Raw genomic sequence first — 18172 nt, forward strand, 5'->3', positions numbered from 1 at the left:
TATATGAATGTGTAACATAAGAAATGAAATGTATTTTAGAAATAGTTCCAACAGAGAAGAAACAAAGTTTTTTAGTAAAGAGTATATTAGTTATAGCTATTGTCTTTGTTATTTATTTTTATTCATGTTATTTCAAGAGTTAGGACTTTGCTTTTGTTTTTGACTAGGAAAGTAGGCTGGATAGGAAAGTGAAATATTGCTTGTAAAAAAGATGTTCAATAAGACAGGAAAATCCAAATTTGGGAATATACTTAATGATAGCACCATGCTGAACTTTTATTCTTAGTAACTAGCAAATTAGAAAAAAAATTGAGTCACCACCCCAAATAATATACTATTTGTTTTTTAGCATTATTTTGAACAATTAATTGGTTTGTGTCCAGCAAGTCTACTTAGTTCAACTTCTCCATACACAATTGAGGAAGTGCTGGGAGGTTTAATACTCTCTTATGCTGGAATAACTCAGCACTCAGTAGTTAAGTGGTTTTCCCAGATAGGAAGTTCAAAGGTGGAAATGGGAATAGCCATTATGTTTGTTCCGATTAGCTGGCTCTTCCCAACATACATTCGTTAAAAACAATCTTGTTTATCATTAGAGTTTTTTAGTGGGTGAGTACTTCAGTGGCAGCTTCTAAGTCTCTAATTAACATGGTATTTATAATTAAAATCTTTAATGTCTTTGTCAAACATGCATTCATTTTAAGTAGAGCAGTGGTATGTGATTTTGCGGGGGTTGTCATGTGCTCTTTTGGAGTATTGAAAAAAGCTGTGGACCTCCCAACCCCAGAAAAATGCACATGCACAAAATGTTTTATCTACTTAGGGAGTTCTTGGTTCTTCTGACATTGTGTATGAACTTGGCTTGAGGAGCCTTGCTTTAAACGAAATGGCTCCACTCAGCAAGTTCTATTTACATTTTATTTTAGTTATGTTACTTTGAAAAAAAATTCCAAGTGGTAATTATATGTTAATTTGCAAAGTTGGGAGTATTCATTACTAGGCAGATGTTATAGGGGTATGAGTAAGATAATTGACTCTGATAGTATAGTTTTCCTGCTGACCAGTCTTTTATTGTGATCTATCTTACTGCTATAATGGCAGAATCTGTTCTTAATACAAATTGGTAATGTTCAGTATGCCATGTCACACCAACATAATGTGTATTTAATGTAAAGCATTTGTTTCCCAAATCATATACTTTATATTATCATAGCTCCAGGTTACTGTTTTAAGTGAAAGACATTTTAGGTTAGTTTCTAATATATTTATTTCATATTTGCATGTCTTAATTTTCTTTCAGGAGTGTACTTTGAAAAAGTTTTAAAGAGTTCAGACACTTCCCTTTGGGTGAGAAACATTCAAATGTATCTATCAGGGATTGTTGTGACATTAGTTGGCGTCTACTTGTCAGACGGAGCTGAAATTAAAGAAAAAGGATTTTTCTATGGTTACACATATTATGTCTGGTTTGTCATCTGTAAGTATCCAGGAATTAAAGGTTCTGGGTAGACTCTTTTTTTAAAAAAAAAGTTAGATGTCCATTTTAAGCCTTTATAGCATTTTGAAATTGTTCCATCATATTGTGAACACCAGTCTGAAAATGTAATTTTGGTTTTATTGACTTACTTTCTTGGCATAGCTGTCCCAAAGCAATTTTGCTTACACAATCAAAAGTAATGTTAGCAGTAAATGTGTACAATTTAGTAATAGACCACACAGTCCTTTGGGCATCTGAAAAACATTGTTTTATAGGAATTACTAATGAATTTTAGTATAAATTCAGATGGCTGCTTCTAAGAAAAATTGTACTTTCCCAGGTATCTGGCATCTCTGGGGATGAAAACTGCCTCACTATCATAGATTGTTTCATTTACTTGAGTGTTTTTCTTTCTTTCTGTATACAAGTTCTTGCAAGTGTTGGAGGCCTCTACACTTCCGTTGTGGTCAAGTATACAGACAACATCATGAAAGGCTTTTCTGCAGCAGCAGCCATTATCCTTTCTACCATTGCTTCCGTGATGCTGTTTGGATTACAGATAAGTATGTCTTAGTTTGTATTTTTACATTTTTAACATGGAACAGCTTCTCACTTCCTTGATTTTGTCTTTAAAATGAGGCACTGGTCACAGTGTTCACAGAAATTCCTAGTTTTGTTATAATTTATTCTGTAAGTGCAGCAGTTCATAGTTGTGTGGAATGTGGGTCAGCAATTTTTTTGAGAATAGCCCTGGGGCTTAAGCCGAGGGGTGGTTCTGTGTGAAAGTGAAGGGGCTGCTCAGCTCCTAGACAGAGCTTTTTTGTGGTCAAAGCCTCCCTATTCCCCAAGTATTAGATATGAGACAGCTTAAGTGCCTCAGGATGAATATCCTGTGATGAGGTATAAAAGGAAATAAATACAGGGACTTTAGGAAATGATTACTTTCAACAGTGGAATTAGAATAAACAAAGCTTTTATTTTGAGGAAAAAATAGAAAAATTCTTTCATTTCCCCTAGTTTTGACCTTCCTAACTATTTTGGACTTGGGTGCAAACTGACTTTGAGATTACAATTCAAATATAACATTTCTTTTCTCTTTATAAAGACATCTATTTCATTTAATATGTAATTTTTACAGAACTCATTACTGTAGGAATTTTGGCACCACCACTATGCTGGTCCTTCTAATACAATTTTCCCTAGCCCACATCCAGCATTAAGTTGGCTTCTTATTAAAGCAATGGCGTTGACTTAACATTTCAGGGCACTTTTATGCTGTAATAATAATTTTATTTACTAATGCATGAAGAAAATGTCAAATATCAACACTAATTAAAAAGAAACAGATCTGGCTGATGTTTATATTTTATTTTAAAGTTGACTTGTTATAAATGCAAATAGAGGAATACCAACTTTGTAGAAATCTTAGAAAACTATTTTATAGTATGATTCAAATTTTGTCTGTGCCATTTATTAGCTGTGAAACCTTGGGGAAGTTACCAACCTGTGTCAGTGCCTCATCTGTAAAATGGGAATGGTAGTATCACGTGTTTCCTAGGGTTGTTTCAGGTAAGGTGCTTAGAATAGTGCCTGGCACATAGTAAGTATTCTGTATAAGGCCAACCACTTAGCATTTATGTATCAGGTATTTACAGACCGTCTTTTAGATACTTTTCTTAACCTGATTTGGGTGAACTTATAATTGAAGTTCTGATCCATCCTTATGCTCAACAAATCCTTATGGCTTTGCCCCAAGGAATATTTGGAAACAGTGTAAGATGCTTTTGGTCAATGTTCTGTCTTAATGATGGTCAAGGAAATTAGATTGTCTTAGCAATCTTCCAGTTTCTTATTTAGATTTAATTTACCCCCTTCCTCTTTTCTGAAGGTAAAGTTAGACTTTTTTGGTTAAGGTTGAACTAAAAATCATATCTTGATGGCATTTCTTTACATGCCATTTTTGTGTATATAAGTAGGCTCTTATGAGTTTATTTGTAACAGATGATCTCTAAAGGTTGAGAGCGGCTGGAACATTTTTTATTTTTTAAATTTAACCTTTATTTTTTTCCATTACCATTTAGCCCCCTTATATCCCCTGGCCCCCCAACAGGTAAAGCTGTTAAGACTGTGCTGTTGTACTCCATATAGATTATGGTTCAGTTTTGAAGGGAATATACAGTTTTGACAAACATTTATTTATAAAGAGACTACGGTCAAGTTTGGACAAGTTGTAATTCAGTGGTATTCTGATTTTCAAGATTCAGATGATAAAAAAGACAGGGCTAGCAGAAAATGGAATTTTACTTAGTAAATCACCACCGTTTGAATTTTGGTCAGCTACCTTTGGCTCTAAATTTCCACAGGTTTCTAGTGTCATGGTGAAGCCACACTCCACTGCTCTTTCTTTTGGTCAGCATATAGTGAAGTTAGTATATTCTTTGTCGGTGGTGCAGGGCAGGCATACTTGTGTTCTTGAAAAGTGTATAATCAGTGATTGTCACTCCCTAATCTTTCTAAACCTAATCATCATAGAAATAGAACACTTAGATTTACTTATTTTGTATATTTACAGTTCATTTTAAAATTGACTTTTGTCATATACGCAAATAAAGGAATGGTGTAAACCCATAATTGAAAGTTTTCAAGATTTTAAATTAATCATTGTTATATTAGTTTTACAAGCATAAATACAGATAAAACTTATTTTGTTTTCTTTTCAGCTCTTACCTTTGCTCTGGGTACTCTTCTCGTATGTGTTTCTATATATTTCTATGGATTACCCAGACAAGACACTACATCCATCCAACAAGGAGAAACAGCTTCAAAAGAGAGAGCCAGTGGTGTGTGATGTCAGCCACGAAAGACAGCCACTACGATTAAACTATTTCCATTAAACTAGAGCCTTAAATCAACCCTTAAGGTAGCTTAAACAAACAAGTATAACAAATTAACTATGTGGTATAAGAATTAAGAAGAAAGCTATCTGAGTGAATTGCTACAGAAGATTTAATGTGACCTGTTTGAGGTCAACCCATTTTGTTTTAGAATGAAGGAATTTTTTAATTATATATATAATGTATATAAAAAGTATGGAGATGGTGTGTTAAAAAATCACGTGAAGCTGTAATAGTCAAATAACAAGGTTTGGGACAATGTTAAAGGTTAAAAAGTGCCAAAGCCATTTCTGTACTGTTTCTTGTTCAGGTACCAGAGGAGAAGGATGGCCCCTCCTAACTCTCCAATTTATGTACAGTATTTTGTCCTAACAGCAGTAAAGACCTAGTTCCTTTCTTACAGGAGAGGCAAAAACAAGACAGGCTAGTCAGAAACAACATGAATGTGCACCTTCTCAAAGTGAATATTCATAACTCAGACAGCGGTTTTTGGGCAGTGACTGAGTACTCTGTTAGTGCTGTATTTGTGCCATTCATTGTCTGGGGCTGTATTTCTTTAGTTAGATGATATACTTTTCTTCAAAAAATATTTCTAATGTCATTTTTGTACTTTTTTAATAAAGTATGTTTAGCTGTGGGGCTCTCAATTTGTGAAATTTCTGTATTTTTAAAAAAATTTCTATAACGTTAATGGGGAAATTCAGCAATAAATTTTTATGAAATCTGTGTGATCACTTTTTGTATTATAGATACGACCATTAAGGAATACAAAAACAAACTTTTAACCCCAAACATTATATTTAAAATTTCTCTATGTTGGAATTATATTAGTTAGGGTTCTTTGGTTGCAAATAATAGCTATAAACCAACTCCGACTAGCCTGGCAAGAAAAAAAAGAAAAAAAGAAAGAAAGAAAGGTTTATAAGGACTGCAGTCAGTGCTGTAGGGCTGTAGGAATTAATGAGCAGGCTTCTCAGGGATCTACTTTTGGAAAGATTTGGTTCTCACCAACACTGTTCCTGTGTCATTTCACTCAACATTCAGATACGGAGGAGGTACTACTACAGACCTGGGAAAGAGAACTCTTCCTCAAAGGAATGGAAAGGGATATTGGACATGAAAATTGTGTCCCAACTGTACATTTTTATTCCATGACTGGTCTTTGCTAAGTAAATCTTAATGATACTTTAAGTAGAAAATTAGCATCTGGAAGCTAACACTTAAAATTGAAACTACATGGATGTGTCTTTTAGTCCTAAGAAGGTATACCATACTTGCTAACAAAACTGTGTTCATTCAGCTGGAGAAGCTTGGTTCATGCAAATTTTCTTCGATAGAAGACTTAGTAGCAACAATGAAAATAGAGCAGACCTGAATGGAAGTGCTGGCAGATGAGGACAGCCATACTCATGAAACAGGTCACACCCTATTTATGTTAACCTAAACAAGTCACAAAATATACTTTACCAACATGCACACAGATACATGAAGGAATTGGTTTGGGAAATTCCATTTCAAATTCTCGTTTAACTAATTTTTACAAAAATCCTAATACAATACTGTACAAGTAATTTCTTGATATTCAAATGTATTCAGTTCCTCAGCTCATATGGTAAGTCACCTATATATATCAGACAAGCACAAGATCTGTTCTCTAGGAGTTGTCAGCTGGATTGGCAAAAAGGCTTAATTTTTCAGAACTAGCCATACTTACAAGAAATTTGAAATATTTTTCAACATTAGATTGTATGAGTTACAAGAGTAACTTCTGGAAGAATGACACCAAGAAACCTCAAAGTAGAGTTTAAACTAATCCTTTATTCCCATTAGACCCCAATGAATTTAAAAGATTTAACTGTATTTTAAAAGTCTGTTTAGTACTCATTGATCATGAGGCAACTCAGACTTCTTTTTAACAATCAGGATTTAACAAGCTGATAAATCAGTTACTGACTTAATAATATATAGATTCTGATACAGAATAGCTTATCAGCAAGGCATAAAAGAATAGATAACTAGAATTAATTTAGTATTTAAAAAGCCATTTTAATTAGCAATTACATCCGATGTACAGGTGTTATTCCAAGAAGTTTCATTCCGTTGGCTAGAACAGAACGGACAGCTCTGAAAAGATGAAGTCTGGCCTACAAAATAAAGAATAATTAAATGTTCCATTCAGTAATAGGATAACAAAAGTGACTATATAAGAATGTTTTTAAGAGTAAATCTAACTTCTAATTCAAAGTAGAAATAACTGACTGGTGTGGCTCAGTGGACTGAGCACCGGCCTGTGAACCTAAGGGTCGCCGGTTCAATTGCCAATCAGGGCACATGCCTGGGTTTCGGGCCAGGTCCCCAGTTAGGGGCATGCGGGAGGCAACCACACATTGATGTTTCTCTTTCTCTCTTTCTCCCTCCCTTCCCCTCTCTCTAGAAATAAATAAAACCTTAAAAAGAATAAAGTAGAAATAATAACTCAGAGTACCCTGGGGCTGGCTTTAGAATCCCTTATCGTAATACTGGTAGCCAAGAGCTGGGGAGTAAGAGTGACAGTATCATCATAGAGTACAGCTCAGATAAAGGGAAACTCATCACTGTCATACTTGATACAGGAAAATGTGCTTCACAGTTTAGTTTGTAGGAAAGTATATAAACATTGTCACAACCCAATTCTAATTATTACTTTGGACTATAAGTACGTTACAGTAGTTGAACAATAGGATGCTATTTTAGAAACCTTTGCAAGACTGACTCAGTAATATTAACCTGAGGATGTTATTACAGACAACACACTCAATGTAACATACCCCAGCGACTTCAGGAGGACTCCCTTTTATGTGTAGTGTTTTGTGTGCCGCAGCTGCAAGATGACTGAAATGAGGGAAATTGCAATTAGGACTAGAAGTAATTTCCTGTTGTAACATGTAAACCTGATAGCTAATCTTACTCTCTCAATGTAAGATTACAAAAAATAAATAAATAAATAAAAGCCTAGATAGAGCCATTAAAATGTACCAAAAGTCAGTAAGTTGAGACCAGAATTCACACTAAACCCAAGTTCTAGATTTTGGTACTGGTTCTACTAATACCAGGTGGCAACTTCTAAAGATTATGATTTCATTTTAGTTTTACAAGTATACAAGACCTCGCTAATAATCAGTTTTTCCCTCATTTAGGCTTCCTTTAAGATGGCCTGGCTTTTCCCCCTCTGTACGATGAGGAGGTGGGGCTGATTAGTTATCTTTTCTCTGCACATATACTGGCTACTCATTTTAAAACATATTTTATTTATTAATTTTGGGGAGCGGGGAGGGAGAGAAGGAGAGAGAGAGATTTGTTGTTCTACTTATTTAGTTTATTCTTGTGTGTGCCCTGACCAGGGATCAGGATGGCAGTCTAACCAACTGAGCTACACAGCCACTCATATTTATTTTTATTTTTTCCATTGACTTAAAAAAAAAAAAATTCCCACCATTCATCTTTAAAGCATCTTTTCTATTTAGGTATGGCAGTAAGTACGACAATGTGCCAAAGAAATTATGCTTATGACATTTGTTCCTATGATTAAGTGACATTTAATAAGACTTTCTGGCTTCTTCATCTGTATATGTCTAAGAGGCATTTAAAGGAAAAAAATACATCTGGGTAAGGTAAAAGCATAATCAAGAGAACAATCCTAATAAGTCTCTGATTGCAGTAAATCTTGAGTAAAAACAAATAGTTCTTAAATAGTTGTTGCTACAGTAGAATCAACTTCTATTCAAAGTTTCGAGATAACCACCATGAAATTTCTATCAAAGTGTCACTGACTCACTTCCCATTCATTCTCTATTCTCTAGCTGACTGGTTTTTCTGTGCTTTTGCTTAAAATCTCTTTTGTGGACTCTACTCCCCTGAAAATAAGAGGAAATGCCTTAGTACATGGCAAAGAGGCAAATCCCTAGTAGGGCTACGCTTATAGTTCCTTTAACGTATCATGTTCTTGCTCAACTTTGGGCTTTTTCCTCCTCTGCCACCTTGCTTCTCCTGGTTAATACCTACCCCTTTCCTCTGAAAAGCCCTCCCTCATTACTCTAGCCTGGGCTGAGTGCCCTAACATTTTCTCTTAGATCCACTCTATCCTAATACATACACAATATTCTCTAGCCACCTATAAGGCTTCTGTTTCCCGTTCACTTGACTGTAGTGACTGTACCTTATATTCACTGTAGTGAATATATGAATGAACATTAATTGCTAATTTAAGAATTCCTGTAACTTAAAGCACATAATTTTTAGGCCTAAGGGTTTGTTTATAAGAAAACTTCAGATGAAAGAAAGGTCCTTTGTCAGATCAGGTCTTAGATGTCTTTTAACACCTGAAAATAGCAAGATTATAAAAGTACCTTAGAGTTAGAAGGTAGCTGACAACGTGCCTGGGCTGGAGGTCCTGGGATGATCTATAAAGCACTTCGTCGAACCTAAGAAAAAGATGACAGGAGCATTTGTCAGGAGAAGACTGCACACATTACACTAAACTAAGCTGTTAAGACAAAGATCTAGCATGTAAGGTTGACTTGACATCACTAAGGTTAGAAAGCATATGAGAAAAGACCTTGCGTACAGTTGACAGTGAAGGCACATTTTTCTTTCTTATAAGTGTTTTTTATGGCAGGTACTTTCTAAATCACCTTTTTATCTCTGGGGCTTAACCCAGAGCAAGAACTCAAATCACGGCTGTTGAACTGAATGTAAAAAGCGGCTTAGTGATATTCAGGAACATAATCTAGAAACTAGCAAACAGGGTCTACCCTCATGGCAAGAAAACAGCTGGCTTATTTTCCCTCACAAAATTAGCCAAATGTGAGTAGATTAATCCTTCTGATCCCAGGAAAGAATGACTGATCATTGTGTGGCAATCAGAAAACTGCCTTGTTAACCAGCCACATCCCTTCCAGAGACTGATCTCTCATCACAAGTCTGGCTTCCCCAATAATGTGTGCGAGAGCTCAAAGGAGAGGTGGTCTGCCCAGAGTGAGGGCATCAGCCAGATGCATATTTGAAACTGTGAATTGAAACCAACAGGCAAATGAAAGACTTATGGTCTAAGGGAAGCTGCACAAAGGCAGGGATTTTCCTTCACTTATCACAAGGTGAGAAGATGATCTTTTAAAAAACTAAACAGGCATGCTTTTACTATTGTTCACATTCTCTTACCCTGACCTGGAGGATGGCAGGCACCTGGGCTAATTCAGTGGTGGTAATGTTTTTAAGACCTAACAACTGACCACGAGCATGCCCTCTGTGTGTGCTCAGAGGGCACACAATCACTTTTGGTCTTCCTTTAGGAAAAATGCTGTGCAGGAGCAGGCGCTAGCTACTGGCCTGTTTGTTCCAGTGGTTAGCAAACCACCAGCAGTCATTCTGTAACTGTACCCCACAAGCCAGGCCCTCTGCTCAGCTCTGCAAGTTAAATCCTTTGTCCCCTAACAAAGCTATATTAACCTACTCATTCCCTTTGTAGCCATAGGTTGCTTCATGTTTAAACTGTGGGGCTTAGCAAGACTGACAGTTCCTGGATTAATAACTGTGCCATACTGGTCAAACGATAGTTTCAGGAAAACTTTATTCAACAGCTAATATCTAAATTCAGTGTTTCTGCTTCTTTAGAGAAAGGAATGGCTACAGGACAATAACAAGTTTACTTTTCAGAAAACAATGAAAACGTAAACTACCCCTGATACATGTGGCCCTCTGATAGCATCTTAGAATCTACTACTTGAGACCTTATCAAGAGGCCAAAGATGACAAGAATTTACCCTAACTCACTCCCCTTCCTACCTACCTTCTCCAGCTTAAAATTCCTTAACCTAGTCCAGTGGTAAGATGGGTTTAAGGCACTCTTAGGTCTCCCACCTTCTTGGTTGGTTCCTTCTCAATCAATAAACTCCACATGCTGCTTTGAGTTTTGGCCTTTCGCAGTACTGGGCACAGGAACCCAGTACTAATTCACTGAGCAGAAGCTGACTCAATAATACCCGAAAACTGTACCTGAGAAGATGCTGGAGAATTGAAACACACTGTGGCTCTTGTAAACAAGCAGTGTTGAAGTCATTTAGATAACCACATCCAAAAGTCTCTTCCAAACTGTTATAAAAACAACAAACAATTAAACAAGTCATCCAAGGACACAGAACTGCGAGTGATGCATCTCATAATATAGTCCCGTTCTCCTTAATACCACATAATGCTGGTCAGCCATGGATCGCGTATAGGATGATGCTCCCATAGATTATAATGGAGCTGAAAAATTCCTATCGCCTAGTGATGTCATATCCGTCTTAACGTTGTACTACAAAGCAATATACAAATGCTTACCACTGTGTTACAACTGCTTACAGTATTGAGTACAGTAACATGCTATACAGGTTTGTGGCCTAGGAGCCATAGGAAATAATCTGTCACCCCAAAATATGTCTATTTGGCAAAAGTATCATTAAGGCTGGTTAATTTTAAGAGACAGCAGATATGAGAGAAGCTTTGAAAATCAAGTACAAGTTACCCTTTGTAAAAGACATTTGTAAGATAAATTTCCATTTATAAAGGTGTCTCCCTGCTGTACCAGGAAGATGGGGATGACCTTATTTCTAGAAACTCTTATCAATGAAGAAGACCAGGACTTAAATCTGCATGACCACCTCACCCTTCTTTACTGTGCTTTTCCTGGCAACCTCCCATAACTGACTCTTCCCACTCCCAACATCTTTTATCTTCAGCTGTAGATGGCACTTTAAGGTGGTGACTTCAGGCATTTTGGCAAGTAACTCAGTTTTTCTGGGTCTCTTCCATGTATACAGAAGAATATGTGTTATTAAACTTCTGTTTTTCTCCTGCTAATCTGTCTTTTATTATAGGAATATCTCAGTCAGGAACTGAGAAGGAAGGGTACAGGGAAAATTATTTTTGCTTCCCTACAGAGCATTAGGCTATACCATATAGCCTAGGTGTGTACAGTACGCTATACCATCTAGGTTTGTGTAAGTGCACTCTCTGATGTTTACACAACCACAAAATCACATAAGAACACATTTCTCAGAACATATCCCTGTCACTAAGTGCAGGATGACTGCAGTCTTGGTCTTTGAAGCTAACATTGTTCAACCCGATGCCTCAATTTTTCCTAAATCTATTTCTTTATCTGAAAATGTAGTATATTCTTTGGCAGAATTGCTATGAGTAGTAAATAAATATGCATAAAAGCATTTCCTACATAGGTTCTTAATAAGTAAATATTTTAAAAACTTCACAAAACCCCCAAATAACAAGTAGTCAGTCCGCTGTATTTCTAGTTCTGAATACGAGATATCAGAGAAGCCCAGAAAACAGGGCCTTTGGTCTTAGGATCACAGCAGCCAAGCCCTAGCCTGGGAAGGGCAGAACGGTCCAAGTTTCCCTGCGGCCTCTTCTCACCTGTGGAGGCGGGCATGCGTGTACTGTAGAAAGACACCTGTGTCCCCACGACTCTGGAAAACACGATCCCAGCTGAACTGATAGTCAGATAAGAGTAAACCTCTGAAGTCCTAAAATGACAGAATAAACCTTCAGTGCTGGGATTTGTTCTGTTACCAAATAGGAGGGTCTCATAGGAAGTAGTATTAACACACCTGAATAATGAGTGCTGCCAGCCCAACCTTCTCTGCGGTCTCCTGGGGGTTCTCGAGTTCTTTGGTAGCTGAGACAGACAAAGGTAGGTATCTTTAACCTGCATGAACTATACCGTCAGGGATTGAAGTGGAGACAAAATCTGCCAAAAACGGATGCTGGCAACCTCAAGAACAGACAGGTTCCCTGTGGGCTAATTTGCCTTTCAAAATGACAATTCCTCTGCCTTCATACAAAGGGAGAATACACAAATTTATTTTTCTTATAAATATCCCTTGTAAGACATTAGACATAGCTGGTACTTATTTTTCCGAAGGTGAAGGTTAAACAAAGCCATAGGACTTGTGACTTGTTTCTAATTATATAACATAGGAACTTCACAGAACTACTCTGAACAATGGAATAATAAGGTGAAGCTGTCCATGAAAAGAGGCCCAGGGTAATATCAGTTCAGATACCTGAACTGAACAATACTTGAATAGTATTGTTCAAGTATGGCACCTCTAATTAGTGCAAGCTATTTTTGAGAAAGGTCATAATAAATCACACCACAAAAAGCCCAGCAAAATATAAAAGTGTCACATAAATGATGACTATAAAAACAAAAAAGTGAATTCACTCTTAACGGAAGCCATATTCTGTAGCATCCTTAATCGAATCTCATTTAAGACATCTTCCAAAAAAGTAACATCTCCTCTTCGAGTCTTCATTCCCTGTACTACTCCAAAGGGCACGTGCTGGCACCTGAAATGGAGTGGGCATTTAGTTACTGAACACTGAAGAAGAGCTAGTGATCAAAGTATAGAATAATAGCATTTTAGAGAGTAGTCTGAACTTAAGCTCTCACAGTGGTTTTTTAAAAAACTTAATAGATTGAAACATGATGTGATTTGTCATATGCCACAAAAGATGTTAAACACAGCATCATTTTAGACATAATCACTAGCATGTGATTAAATTCCTAGTTACCCTTATGAAAAAAAGGAGATAGGGGTCAAGAATTTTCAAAATCAAGCCACTGAGAGCAGACATCTAATCAAAACATTTATTAAATGTTTATAAACTATGAATTAATAAAGCCAGGGCATAAATTACCACAAAAAAGCAAATGGACTTTTACTCATGAAACATCTTGAAACAAAGAAGTCTTCATAGAGATCTTTAGTAACATGGTATATTTTTGGACTTGGCTGACCTAACTGATCCTGAGGCAGGTAATTAAGAACCACAGACATTACCTTTTTGCCCAGTCATATCCCATGATCTGCAGCATTTGGAACACTTGCTGAAAATGCCTTTTTTGCCCTTTATCTGTCTTTGGGGAACATAAGTATTTAAAATAAAAGAACAGTGATAAATTAATCTACAGAAATAGGTTGGGCATGAATCAGATTAAAATATCTGTGTTCTGACGGACTACAGTCATTGTCACTTGCTATGTTTTAAATAAACACACAGAGATGATGCCAACTAGAAGAATGTCTGAGCTGAGTGCACTAGAAGAGGAGGGAAGAGCTGCTGCACCCTCCTGAAGGAGGACATTCGAACTTTAGTATTCTGAGTATCCTACTTAAATTTCCTCTCTTAGCTGTTATAACCTTTATCTCAAAGAAGAATAAAGCTAAGCTCTAAAAAGATATTTACTGGCAACTTTTTTTCTTAGGGGGAAGGGAAGTTACATGGAAGAGAAGGAAAGGGAAGAAGAGGCTAAAATACAACTCAGGAACAAAAGGAACAAACTATTGACGCACGGAACATACTGGGTCAATCTCAAGGGCATTCATGATGCTGAGTGAAAAAAGCCAATCTCAAAAGGTCACGTACTTTGAGTCCATTTATATAATATTTGCACAAGGACAAAACTGTAGTGAAGGACAACAGAGCAGTGGTTGCCAAGGGTTAGGAGTGGTGGGGAGGTGTGGTTAAGAGGTTGCCATGAGGGGGTTTGTTTTGTGATGAATAGTTCTTTACCCTGAATGTGGCAATGGTTATGTGAATGCACACATGTGATAAAGTGTCACAAAACATGCATGCATGCACACATACACACACATTTAGGACCATACACTAGTGGATGTAAAAACTGGCAAAATGTAACTAAGGTCTCTTCCAATGACAACTTCCTGGTATGGACAAAGTATTATGGTGAAGGGTATATGAAAACCCTGCCCTATTTGGAAACTTCTTGTGAGTCTTAAAATATTTAAAATAGAAAGTTATTTTTTTTAAAGTGCATTATAGTGACCTGTACATACTCATTTCACATAACTATTTTCCTGATATGAATAATTTTGTTTTTACTATGAAGCAATGTGAACTCTATTATTTTTATGTTTTTTTAACATAGTGGTTATCACCTTAAACACAGTATTGAATTCTTTCTATAGTTTGACAAAGTTATTTTTCCATAGTTTTTCAACATGGCATCCAATTTCTATCTTTGCAGTTTTCATGAGGTAGGGATCATAACTTTTTGTTCTTTATTGTAATTACTTACCACATAAATCATTGTATCAAAATTATACTTGTCCATTCGATCTATAGCAGCTGCAAGATCTCTGAAAGTGGCCATAAATTAAGAGTTACTAAGCAGATCTGGGTACTACTTTGTTTTGCCTATTCAACAGTAATGAGACTTTTCTAATTAAGAACTTCTGTTATTCCACAGCCTGGGGTATACTACTCATTTTTGTATAATCCCAATATCTTACAAAAATAGCTTTGGGAAAGCAATAATATTAATAATAAAAGTACTGTGAAAAGATAAAAACATCAATGAATAAGAGCTCTGGGACAAGTAGTAATAATTAAAATAACTCTAGGCAAAGTGTCTGTATGTGTTTTACGATTTGTTAATAATAAAAATAAAAAGCCTACTGGAAAGATTCACCTAATTGTCACTTATTTGCAATACATTCTCTTTAAGAACATATTTAAAACATAGGTGATGCAACAGCTAAACACATATCTTCTAGCTTCTCTTCTTCTAAAGCATTTTAAAATATCATTAAGTACTTTGACAAAAATTCCATCTCTTTTATCTCTGATTAAGTACAGAAGACCCAGTTTGCATGTAATACAAAATAATGTAAAATAAGGGGCCTTTGAGATCTTGTTCCCAGGCATATTTTGTTAGTTTAGCTCATATATATAAACTCTTAAAACACATCTGAAAAAATAATAATGAAAAATAAACCATAAAGTATAAAATTTCAAGTCAACATTATGAAAATACTGAAGTTTAAAATTAAAGCTACTTTTGGCAATGTATGACACTGGGAGGACTTAAAAAGTTCTTAGGTCTTTCAAAATGTTGGGATTATAAAAATATCATTAGTAACCACCTCATAATCCTGTGTAATACAAAATATGCATTCTCAATAGAGGCAAAAAACAGGCTCTTGAGGAACAAAATGTATAAAGCATGTATTTGCATATAATATATATAGATATATAGTATATCTGTTGTATTAAAATTCATGAGGGGTTATAATGAAAAAAAAGGTTATGAGACACTGGTACAGAACATTATTCCAAAAATGAAGTTGCATATATACACCCCATTATACTTTTTGGTTTGAGTGAAAGACAAAACAAAGAAACCTGATCCAATGAAAGAGTAAGAGAGAAGAATATAAGAAAAAGTTGTAGGTTGAGTTTTAGAACTTGAATTTAAAAGCCAGAAAATATGTTAGGTCATTTAGTTCAGGGGTCTTATTTCACAAAGTATGGAACCATGACCCAGAGAGATTAAGTGATGGTCATGGTCTCAGAACAAAAGTTTGGGTGTCTAGCCTCACCCTGTGCTCTTGTCAGTATTCTACACTTTTCTTTACCTGTTATAACAACTCCTATAATTCACATCTACACACATAGATATATTCTATTAGGAACCCAATGAAGGGGCAGAAAAAACTAAAGATAGAACAAGGTAAAAAATCAAACATTTCAACAAGTGGAAAAAGATAATTATTTTCCCAAAGAAAAAAGAGAAAGTATGGGTATTATGGTAACTACAGTTGGCTCTCTGTATTCATAGGTATCACAGATTCAATCAACTGTGAACAGAAAATTCAGGAACCAAAGGTTCTGTTGCTGTTGATGTGTACTCTGTAGTTGGGACTACTCTATGATGGTTGCATTTGTACTTAACATGAACAGACTTTTTTTCCTTGTCATTATTCCTAAACAATACAGTATAACAACTATTTACATAGTATTAGGTTTTAAAAATACTCTAGAGATGATTTAAAATATATGAGGATATGCATAGTTTATATGCAAATATATTATATAAAGGACTTGAACATCTGTGGATTTTGGTATCTGTGACAGGGGGGTGGGAGGGGTCCTGGAACAATCCCCATGGATACCAAGGGATGACTGTACACAGAAGAATCTAGACCTAATAACAGCTACATAAAGAGACCAGATCAGGACAGTTATAGAGTGGAGACATTCTTATAACCATCGCTCATGGGTTTCTCTTGTAATCTGTCCAGCAATAATTAGCTGACAAAAAAAAACTTTTCTACTATATACATGGTGTTCCCCAAAAATGTATACACACTATAAATAATTATAAAGTGTTTATTAAAATACATTTCATTTTCAAAATGTAATAGAATCTACAGACATTATTTAATTGTTTTGTCAACGCCTGTTTCCAAACTGACGTCCGTTCTGGTCCAGGCACTGCTGACAACATGAAGCAATGGAATCTCAAACATCACGAAACAGGAAGATGGGGCACCCCCGCACTACCATCACGATGTTAGATCCCACCTTGATGAGACTGTGCCAAACAGGTGGACTGGACGAAGGGGTTTCGTAGATTACCCTGCGCGTTCACCAGACCTCACACCACTAGACTTTTTTTTATGGGGATATGTAAAAGACAAAGTCTACATTATGAAACCTGCAACAGTCGCTGAATTGCGGGCAGCCATTGAACGAGAATGCACACAAATACCAAACAAAGTGTTTCGTGATGTTTGCGATTCCATTGCTTCGCGTTGTCAGTTTGAAAACAGGTGTTGACAAAGTAATTAAATAATGTTTGTAGATTCTATTACATTTTTAAAATAAAATGTATTTTAATAAACACCAATTTTATAATTATTTAAAGTGCGTACACATTTTTTTGGGACACCTTGTATTTTTTGTATCCAGAAAAAGAAATGTACCTCTTAGATATATAGGTTCTTTTCATTTCTCACCTCCAATTGTATACAAATAATAAAAAAAAAAAAATACTGTCAAAAAGTAATAGAAAGTAGATGAATTTTCTAAGGGACAATAAGAGAGTTGGGTGGTTATTTAAAGTTGTTTGGAACAAATGATGGTAGATAAAAACAATAATAACATATCATTACTTTAACTATATTACAAAAGTGGTTTGTGATGTAATATAAAACTAGCCTGGACTAGGTACAAGAGCCATTCGCCAGCAGAACAAGAGATTTAGAAACTAGCATTTGGTAACAGATTGAGGATAACGTAATTGTCTTAGCATTAATTCTAGAACAAAGAGCATGAAGTCATGTACATATTCTAATGCTGACCTTCACATATGATACAAACCTGGTTGCATAGAGAGAAGTTCCATCGCTTCGCATTACAGTACAAATTGCGGAGGGGTCGCCATTCCCAGAAAGATCCACTACAGCCGTCCCTTTTCTAGAAATGCAAAAAACATAACTGAAGTAACATAAAAAGTAAGACCTTTAAAAGTAAATTAGAGACTTCCGGCCAAGATGGAGGCCTAGACAGACACACTGGGTCTTCATCCACAACTAAGAAGAAATACAACTACCTCAAAACTAGAGACAAACAGAAGTTCCAGAAAAATTGAACTGCATGGAAGTCCAACAAACAAAGAAATAAAGAAGAAATACTCATCCAGACAGGTAGGAGGGGCGGAGAGGACGCAGTGTGGTGGCGACAGCATTTGTGGCAGCAGCAGGCCAGAGGAAAGTGCAGTCCCACGTCTTAAAAAGTCAGGAGGGACACCTGGGGAGCACTCCCAGCTCCTGACCAGACTGCACAACTCTCGGTAGCAGTGCCAGGGAAAACCAAGCCTCATTGCTTCTGACTGTGCAGAACAGTGGGGGTTGGGGCGGAGGCAGAAACTGCCAGTCTCTCAGCAGAGTCCATTTCT

The 18172-nt window shown here is 36.2% G+C and overlaps 2 protein-coding genes across 2 annotated transcripts in view; one reads left to right on the plus strand and one right to left on the minus strand.

Moving 5' to 3' along the window:
- The window catches only part of SLC35A1 (solute carrier family 35 member A1), a 29019-nt gene extending 24001 nt beyond the window's left edge, over positions 1–5018 (plus strand). Inside the window, exons 6-8 of the mRNA XM_090280539.1 lie at positions 1301–1477; positions 1906–2040; positions 4198–5018. Of these exons, the coding sequence (XP_090136665.1) occupies positions 1301–1477; positions 1906–2040; positions 4198–4325 (440 nt within the window). The 3' untranslated portion in view covers positions 4326–5018. The remainder of the gene's footprint in view (positions 1–1300; positions 1478–1905; positions 2041–4197) is intronic.
- A 1151-nt stretch (positions 5019–6169) lies between these two features.
- Positions 6170–18172, minus strand: part of RARS2 (arginyl-tRNA synthetase 2, mitochondrial) — a 62604-nt gene continuing 50601 nt past the window's right edge. The window contains exons 11-20 of the mRNA XM_090279652.1: positions 17596–17691; positions 14510–14570; positions 13251–13327; positions 12632–12756; positions 12015–12082; positions 11821–11930; positions 10402–10497; positions 8757–8831; positions 7179–7242; positions 6170–6515 (exon numbers count right to left, since the gene is read on the minus strand). Of these exons, the coding sequence (XP_090135778.1) occupies positions 6429–6515; positions 7179–7242; positions 8757–8831; positions 10402–10497; positions 11821–11930; positions 12015–12082; positions 12632–12756; positions 13251–13327; positions 14510–14570; positions 17596–17691 (859 nt within the window). The 3' untranslated portion in view covers positions 6170–6428. The remainder of the gene's footprint in view (positions 6516–7178; positions 7243–8756; positions 8832–10401; positions 10498–11820; positions 11931–12014; positions 12083–12631; positions 12757–13250; positions 13328–14509; positions 14571–17595; positions 17692–18172) is intronic.

Source organism: Furipterus horrens, unplaced genomic scaffold (assembly GCF_987537825.1).
Source record: "Furipterus horrens unplaced genomic scaffold, mFurHor1.1.pri manual_scaffold_6, whole genome shotgun sequence".
In the NCBI taxonomy this organism is placed as follows: Eukaryota; Metazoa; Chordata; class Mammalia; order Chiroptera; family Furipteridae; genus Furipterus; species Furipterus horrens.